The following is a 9,411-nucleotide window of genomic DNA, read 5'->3' as shown; positions in this document are numbered from 1 at the left end:
AGAAGGTCGATTCAGTAGGGAAATGTCGATTTGAGGGGCTAGGGTTCATTTTGAGAAGGATATGCTCGATTCGGCTACTAGTATATTGGTAGTTGGCACAATGAGTGGAACTCACGAAAGATTAGACGAGGGATATTGAACCTTGCTGGTGCAAGAGAGCCACTTCGGCTCTCCTGCATAGGAAAGGAAAAGCTTCCCTGATCGGACGAGTTTGCCAGGCAAAGTGAGGTTCGTGGGTGCTACCAAGCGCTTGTCCTTGCCGAGTAAGGCGAGACGAGTGATTTGCCCAGGAACTAAACATGCCCTAAGTACAATATGGAGTCTAGCAAACCATGATCGATTTAGAACACATGAATTCAACAAATGTGAAAATGAGATGCCACATAACTTGGAATCCTACGAGATTTCGGATATGAGGGTCTAATTAGAGGAGATAGGAATTTGTTTCCGAAAGGAGAGGAGATCGGAAATGATGGATTGAAAAAAAAAACACAAGTATCTCTTCCCTTCTGCTTCCTTAAAATTCTATATCAACTACAATGTAGCCATAAAAAGGCCATTCTTATGTTTTTAACACAAGAAAGGGGTGAATGGAAGTAACGAGCTAGGTTTTTTATGAAAGCCGGGGGGGGGGGGGGTAGGAGAAAAAAGGGGCAGTGCACCAGAAGCAAGCATGAGTGATTTCTCCTTTTTCCTTCTTGGGTGACTTCTGCATAAAGGCTTTATCATTTTAAGGCAAAGGGGTTTAGTTTATCCTACCGTCCTGTGATTCCAAGACATTTTCCCGTGTCCTTGCAACCGAGCAGTACCATTCTGCATGCACGATATGGTATGTACACCGGAAGAGGCAGCTTTACTGTTCGTACAAATGGCTCCTGCAACAACTGTCTCGACGAATTTGGGCAAAAATATTTTTTTAAAAAAAATCTCAACACTAGGTTCAAACTATAATATCTAAATACACGTCTAAACATCATATCCTACACATACACACTAAAACGCATACTAAATTTAAAAATTATATAGACATATCTATTGAAAACATTCACGAAACCTCGTACTCATAAACACAGACACATCATCCTCTCGTTATGATTTTTAGACGTTCGAACTTATCCAAAAGAATAAATAGTACTAGGCCTAGAGATAAGGCCGGAAGTCAAATTCCGACTGGTTGCTTGCTCACAAGCAAGCAGATCATCGCCCTACGAGGACATTCGCGCAAAAATAATATCTTGTTCCATGGAGAGAGAGAGGAGCTTGAGCTTTGTTGACACCTCAATTGATTTACTAACATTTGCATCATTCTCGGGGTAGATGTTGTTGCCGGTGAAGGAATCTCATGACACTAGCAATTGTCTCAAGAGTACTTGCTGTGCTAAAATGAACATTGTACTGTATTGTATCACTCACATTAATTTTCAAATTGTAGTGCTCATGGATCAGTAGACAATCTTTCAATAAATTTCATAAAACCGTACACTTATGTTGCATCCAATGGACTTGATACTCTTGGTAGGTAGGGTCTGCTCGTCATACACTACATCTTCAAACAACCTGTTACTATCATGCGGCGTGAAAAGCATCCACGAGACATAGAGGGGCCAGTTAACAGCTCCTACTCTCTCGGTTCCTATTTATTTGTCCTTTTAGGATATATATGATCAAACCTATAAATATTTGACTATTAATAAATCTGAAGTTGTCAAGATTAAACGCATAAAAAACATATAACTAGATTTATCCTTACAAATGCTTCAATAAAATACAAATTTATCATTGCATATTGATATAAAGTTATAAAAGGTTATAATCAAAATTACATTTCGAAAACTGTAAAATGTCAATAACAATAATGAAAAAGAAACAGAGGTAGTACCAAAGATAGATCATGAGACCTACCGCAGTATTGTCCCCAAATCCTAATGTGAGCGGCCGGTTTCACAGTCTAAATTGTGTTTTACATAGCAGCAGCAAGTGGCCTGGTATCCACTAGACACTACTTGTAGTTTATTGCTCTCGATAGTATAGATATCATACTGTACGTGTTGAAATCCTAGTGGGCAGATGGGGTTGGACAAATCTGCCGGACCAATCATAAAGCACTAACCGTTTCTGCTCGTATTTCATGCCATTTGCATGCTTATGTGTATCTATCTACATGTCCTAGCTCTAGATGAAGTACTCCCTTCACTGAGTTTTATAAAGACTGCTATCTACTTTCTTCAATTGCAAATGTAAGTTGTTTTAGACTTGTACACAAAGATTAAGAAAGTAGATCAAATGACCTCATTGTCCTTCATTTATTCTACATTGAAAAAGATAATTCATTCATTTATGAGAGTGGTAACATTTATTAAATAAGGGCAAGACGAGAATAAAAGAGAAAAAAAATGAGAAAAAATGGATAGAAATTCGAGAATGATTTATATTTAAAGAATAGTTGAGGAGGCTAAAACGACCTATATTTGCAATCAGAAGGAGTATATATTTTGCACTCTTCTTACAAACTTGGTGCTACAAAGATTTACATGTATGTCTCTGTTATATCCTTATATTCTCCCAAATATTTATGGGTGGCTAACCGTGCAAAGTACATCTTGTATTTGTCTTAACGAAGCAATTAATCCAATGAAATGTTAGTCATCTCTTTGTTGACTTTCTCAACCTTAGAGCTTACTTAGTCACTGTTGGTGGTCAAAAAACAGCTTAGAGTAATCAACAGAGGGAGAGTAGAATCTCCTTGAATTCAAAGTTCTGTTATTTAGCTTTCAACACTAAACACACCGAGAGACAAATTTCTTGACTTCATTAGCAGGTGATAGGGGAGAGCCCTAGAAGAAGAACCGGCAAAAGTCAAGAATGCAAAACAGCTTAAAAGTTTGCAGGAAAGTTGCAGAAATCCGAAAGCGCTACTACACTACAAATCCAATTAAAATAGATGTCGGCTTAGATTGAGTTTAGTCGACCATTAAAAAAATCGAACAGTAATATACATAAAAATACTTGTATTAATAGTTTTTGTTTTAAACAAATTTCTGATTATAGTTTATTAATTTTGAAGATATATACCTACAAAAGTATTGCTCAAATATATGGACTGATGTCCTAGACTACAAATAAATCAGACCAGAGGTGCTGGAAAGAGACTCGACTCTACCAAAAGCATGCATGCATTCCACCCACGCTAAGGCACCAACATCCTCAAACCGAAGGGGCTAAAAGCCTCAATCAGCCTCATGCAATTATCACAACACAAAGACAAATCACAGCGGTTTCCATCCAATGGGCTCTTGTTCTATCCTGGAACTAAAAACAGAAAACCATTAAGTATGTTTTAGTTTCTGGCTAGTACACGATCTAACATTCTAACCCAGACTACCAAGCATCCTTTGTCCCCTTGTGGGCTTGTAGCCTTGCCCTCTCCCCAATTTAATGATTGGCTGATCTCTCAATTTCATGAGCAAAACAACACCATCCTTGCTTGGGAGTTGGGACCATCACCTTCATCTCCTCATCCTTAAAAAAATTCCAGGATCAGAAAACAAAACACAAGCAAATTTTATATCCTTTTGGTTTACAGCACAAATAAAGGCAGCAGCACTGCATCCCCCTTTCCTCCTCACCCCACCTCCGGCAAGCAACTCACCACTTCTCTCCAGTGCTTCTCCCTCTAGCTTCTTCCTCCATTCATGGCAGGAAAGGCTGAGGTGATGATGCCCATAAGCCATCCATTTTGACCCATGCCATCCTGTACCTATCTATATACATACTGCCCCCAGCGCGCACACTCGCAATCTCTAGTTATCTACCACTGCTAGCTCCTCTCCCTCTGCTTTTGCCTGCTGCAAGCTTTTGCTTTGGTTTAGGTGCTTCTTTTCCACTCCTTTACTGTTCCCCCACTTTTGCTTGCTTTGTCACGCACACGAAAAGCTCCTGCCTTTACCTTCTCGGACCTTATCTCCGCCCCGTAGTGGGATTTGGTGGGAGCTGCGCTGCTTGCCTCCCGCGTTTCTTCGCTCAATTGGGGTAGCAGCTCGCGGGTGTGCGTGTTCTTGGTCGGAATCCGTGTTCTTGTGTGGGGATTGCCCGGTTTCTTGGGCGATTGCGGACGCCAGCTGCAGAAAGAGCAGATCTTTGCGCGATTCCGGCGGGGCCTCGGCGCGCCGGAGATGAACTGCGGGTCTCCCGACCAGCTACCGCCGGCATCGGCGCCGTCGTGCTTCCTCAACCTCAACTGGGACCAGTCCATGGCCGCGGCCGCGGCCGGCGACCACCTCGACCCGGCGCTCAGCTCGATGGTCTCCTCCCCGGCGTCGAACTCGACGGCCGCCGCGGCGACTGACGGCCTCGCTCTCCATGGGATCTCACCGCAGCCGCAGTACGGTGGCACTCCTCTCAGCTCGCCTCCCAGGCTTAACCTCTCCATGATGGGCCAGTTCCACCACTACCCGCCGCCGCAGGTCGGTGGTGCCGGAGCCGGCGGCTTGCCAATCCTGGAGAACTTGATGCCCGTGGGCCATCTAGACCAGTTCCTCGCCGACCCAGGCTTCGCCGAGCGCGCGGCGAGGCTTTCCGGCTTTGACGGCCGCGCCGGCGGTAGCGGTTATGGCGGCGCCGTCCCGGGACAGTTCGGCCTCCCGGACGCCGGCCCAGTCGGCGCATTGAAGGAGCTAGAGCTCGGCAACGGCCGGGACGAGTCATCGGTGTCCAATCCGGCGTCGGCAAGCGCGGAGATGGCGCTGAAGGGGCCTTCCGACGGCAATGCAAGGAAGCGGAAGGCAAACGGCAAGGGGAAAGGCAAGGACGGTCCCATGCCCACCTCCGCCAAGGATCTCGCCAAGGTATGTGAACAATTGCGTTCGGTTTGGTGCTCCAATTCGCCACGCAGTTCAGTTTTGGAGCAAATATTTTATTTTTGGAGCGTTTTGCAGGAGGAATCCAGCGGGAAGCGGTGTAAATCGGCGGACGAGAGTAATGGCGCGGAGGAGAATTCGGCCAAGGGGAAGGCTGCGCAGAGCAACAGCGAGAATGGTGGCAAGAAGCAGGGGAAGGATAGCACGTCGAAGCTCCCCGAACCGCCCAAGGACTACATCCATGTCCGGGCGAGGCGCGGTGAGGCGACAGACAGCCACAGCCTCGCCGAGAGGGTACAATTCTTGGTGGCCTCAATTGCATTGTTCTTGCAATCATCTTTGCTGTAGATTTATGTGTTGTTTTCTCTCCACTTGTTAAACAATTCAGGTTAGAAGGGAAAAAATTAGCCAGAGGATGAAGCTGCTGCAGGATCTTGTGCCGGGTTGCAACAAGGTAACAGAAAATCACTCATCATTGATATCACGCACTTGCTGTCACTTGAGTAGTTTGGTGTGCTCAGATTGGATACTGGGAAATGTTACCCGTTTCAGGTGGTTGGCAAGGCAGTCATGCTCGATGAAATCATAAACTACGTGCAATCCTTGCAACGGCAAGTCGAGGTATATGCGCACTGTCAATACACAGCTGGAATGATTGTGAAACTGCAAGTTTTGCCGTTTTAGAATGGAACAAACGGCTATGTATGCCATCTGAACCCTTCCCTTTCACGTCCATTTTGCAGTTTCTGTCAATGAAATTGGCCACTGTGAATCCCCAGCTGGACTTCAACAATTTGCCTAACGTCCTTCCTAAAGATGTGAGGACAAGCATATATGATCACACTACTATGTTTATTTCGATCTTATTGAGGCAACATAGTAGTTCATCCTATCTCATGTTCCAATTCTGTTTGTAACCAGATGCACCAGTCGTGTGGCCCATTGCAGAACTCGCATTTTCCACTAGAGACCTCAGGTGCACCACTGTCATACATTAACCAGCCTCACCAGGGGAACCCTCTAGGCTGCAGCCTAACCAATGGCATGGACAACCAGAGTTCTATGCACCCGCTAGACCCTGCATTTTGCCGACCGATGAATTCACAGCATCCCTTTCTCAATGGATGTAGTGATGCGGCCTCTCAGGTAAAAATGCACAGCAATGCTTTGGGTTCAAATACATATTGGAGAGTGACACTAAGGATGAAAAATCAACACTTCGCAGGTTGGGACTTTCTGGCAAGATGATCTTCAAAGTGTTGTTCAAATGGATATCCGGCAAAGTCACGAGATTGCCACCTCGTCGAACAGCTACAATGGTAGGCTTTTCAGCACCCTATTAAACCGACATCATAGTTGACATCACTATATAAGTATATATGAATTCTGATACTTAATTACCATGGATCAGGTTCATTGCAAACAGTCCACATGAAAATGGAGCTTTGACATAGCTAAAAGCAGTCCAAAGCTCGACGCCCGTGTATATAAAGAGAGGTCAGGTTGCAGCGGAAGCACTCTGAGATTCAACCTAACAACGTTGGGCCCTAGCAGTGTTTTAGCTTCTAATTTTCACCCTGGTGTAATGATTCTTTGAACACAATGAAAAGCACCACGCACGGCGGTTGGTTTCATCATCGCTTGTTTAGCTAGAAGATCCTTACCCTCTCAAGCGAGAGGGAAGACGTGTAATATCATTTGTATTGTCATTATATTTGTAGCTGATATATATATTTAAGATCCTTTATGCCTGCATTTACTCACCTCCATAAGCTGCAATCCTTGTTTCTTAATGAATCATAGACTTTCTGATTCCTGCATCATGCTGAGCGGCATAGCATTCGTCTGGTTGGTGCTTGGAGCTCAGAAACCAGGATTCTTCGTTCTGGAATATATTAGCCAAGAAGAGAGGTAGTGCAAAAGGACATGGACAGAAGGAAGAAGCAAGTTGTGCTGGGAGTGGATTTGTGGCTGCTTTTTAGCTGTCTGATAAGTACCCAAAGAAAGAGACAGCACTGGGGCAGTGCTTAGTGCTGAGGAGCCCTCCCCTTTCATATTTTTTAGATTGGTTTTCCCAGAGATGCTAGGCGTCCATCAGACAGGCAGTGCAACGGCTTTCAGTGCGATGCTATCCTGCTCCTGCTCATCTATAGCTATCAGATATTTTTTTTAAGAATCTCCTTTCTCTTTAGTCGCTAAGGATTTGAGCTCCCGTTTGCTCGAAAAACAGAAAAAGAATTCGAGCTCCCAATCCACTTCAGTGAGTCCAAATCATCCAGGCTGTGAGCACGCTCCAAAACGGAATAAGCGGAGCGAGTTGTTCTGGTCACTCGTTTTCTTGAGTTGGACCGAACGATCTTGTGCAAGACGTAGCTAAGCTAGCTCCAAATTATGAAATCATAACTAAATTGGACCCAAGATCTTAGAATAGAGTTCACTGCTTCCAGATCCATGTACACCAATTACTCTGCCCCAAACCTTAACTACTGGAGCACTACTGTTCTGACCAGATGCCCTGTAAATCTTGAGCAAAATAAGTGGGACAGTTTCGTAAGTTAGAAGAGATTGTTCTGCGACCAGAACGAGAAACAGAGATGATACATTTAATAGCAGGAAACAGGGCGGTACAATGCGATGTGTCTTGCACAGGAGTTCGTGGTTTCGACATGAAGGGGCAACCTATGTTACTGGCGACATCGTGGTTACCATGAACTGGCATTGTATCCTGCATGTAGGATCATGGTTCTGTCATGAGCAAACACCGGGAACTTTTTTATTTTTTATCCTATCCCCCCCCCCCCCCCCCAGAAAAATAAAAATAAAATAAAGAGGACCGTGGCAAGATAACTGATACGGCCAGATTTTCTGTTGCGTGTATCGCTCAGGAGTGGGCGTATTGCCCTCGTCGTTTTCCCATGTCGAGGGAGGTATGCAATTGGAGTGAGACGTAATTTTCTATTAGCTTTGAAGCGAAGACTAATGCGTGCTGCATTTCAAAGGGGATGTGATGCAATCGCAATTCGCAACCGCAACCACAACCGCAAGTCAAACGAGTTATGAGAGATGTGTATCACCAGCTGGCCTAGATCTGGACATCATATTAGCGGAAATATAAGGTCTATGCCACAGTAGCAAGGACTGATTTTTTTTAACTAAGTGAGCTCTCGTATAAACGCTAATATGTTGGCACTTTTAACTAAGTGAGCTCTCGTATAAATTCCAAAGCTGAGGACACTTTTAAGATGCTTAGTATCACTATCAGCATCTGTGAGAGTTCATTAGTAGTCATAACATAACTTCAACATCCGTTCAAACAATCTATCATACAGCAGCTACATCTGTTGGCACCGATACTTTTTCAATGTCCAAAGCTATGCTAGCACTCTGCAGAGATAACAAAAGAATCGGGCAACTTTGCTGAAACCATCATTTCTGAATCTTACTTGCCTGCATACATGCAAAAGAAAGAGCTTGAACTGTCTGTATCCATTCCAGCTTTTACATCAGTCATGCAATCATGAAAGCCAATATCAACTGAAGCCATTGTTGACCTGTACCTCTACAAAGGTAGGCTCTTTTTCACCGGAAAGAAAAGCATCTGAACTGAGGCACAAGTCCGCACCACATTTTTTCTTATCTGCATACCCTGAGCACATGAATGATTAGTGCCCCACAGGTTGGTATGTCAGGTTCAGGTTTTAGCCCATCAGCAACACGCCCGTCGTTAGTTCTGGCTACAACCACACCATTACCATTTACCAGCACTGATTCGTAGCTGGCATGATGTAGATCCCCCTCCTAAGCAGCAGCGACATCTCATTTCCCATCCGACATAAGCAAGCCGGTGGCGCACAGTCGCCTCTCTGCTCTGCTGGTGTGCAGTCGGCGTTCGCGTAAATCCCCATCGGCAGGTGTAGACTCTTCACTCATCGGACAGGTACAGACGAATTATTGCGTCAAATCCAAATACCCAGTACACACCATCATACTAGTACACGGCCCATTTCCTGTTCCAGGGCAGCCTGACCTTGTGCAGTAGATTAGCAAGTGCAAGCATAGCTTTTTTTTTGTTGCTTTTCTTTCTAACTAGGTGATTCATCCCTGATATATCATTGGTTATCTGTTCTGACATTGTTTACACCTTTTATGGTGTAGGAGCCCTGAAGAGTAGGTGATTCATCCCTGATATCTATCTTTGGGGGTGTGAGGCACGATGAGGAACAGGAGCAGCAGGAGGGCCACTCCTGTTCCAGTGGCTTGTGTGCGTTGGTATGTGGCTGTCAGTCCGGCTGCGCCCGTGGTCCAGCCGGCCATGTGTGCATGTCACCACGGCCGAGGGACATGCCCCCGTGTAGCGTAGTGCAGTAACGTAATGTACGCGCCTTCCTTGCAGCCTGCAGACATTGGGGTACCTCCCCTGCTGCCTCCTGCTCGATCCTGATGTCCTGATGATGCTCTCTGTTAGTACTAAGTACTAGTAACCAAAAGGTGCGGAGGCCGGATGGAGAGAGGAGGACGACGGGGCGCGGTGCGGTACGCGTGGTCCCTTGCGTGA

General features: G+C 45.2%; 1 protein-coding gene across 2 annotated transcripts; it reads left to right on the top strand.

Moving 5' to 3' along the window:
* Positions 1 to 3,533: 3,533 nt before the first annotated feature.
* Positions 3,534 to 6,611, top strand: LOC133909450 (transcription factor bHLH77-like). Of its 2 annotated transcripts, XM_062351886.1 has the most exons (8): positions 3,543 to 4,844; positions 4,935 to 5,150; positions 5,245 to 5,310; positions 5,409 to 5,477; positions 5,600 to 5,674; positions 5,778 to 6,002; positions 6,082 to 6,175; positions 6,268 to 6,611. In XM_062351886.1, the coding sequence occupies exons 1-8, from the start codon at positions 4,173 to 4,175 to the stop codon at positions 6,303 to 6,305; spliced, it is 1,455 nt and encodes a 484-aa protein (XP_062207870.1). In that variant the 5' UTR covers positions 3,543 to 4,172; the 3' UTR covers positions 6,306 to 6,611. The 2 variants fall into 2 exon arrangements, with proteins under 2 accessions (XP_062207869.1, XP_062207870.1); XM_062351885.1 differs by having other exon boundaries at positions 3,534 to 5,150.
* The last annotated feature ends 2,800 nt before the right edge of the window (positions 6,612 to 9,411 follow it).

Source organism: Phragmites australis, chromosome 2 (genome assembly GCF_958298935.1).
Source record: "Phragmites australis chromosome 2, lpPhrAust1.1, whole genome shotgun sequence".
Taxonomy (NCBI): domain Eukaryota; kingdom Viridiplantae; phylum Streptophyta; class Magnoliopsida; order Poales; family Poaceae; genus Phragmites; species Phragmites australis.
This window is presented reverse-complemented; position numbering and strand designations above follow the sequence as displayed.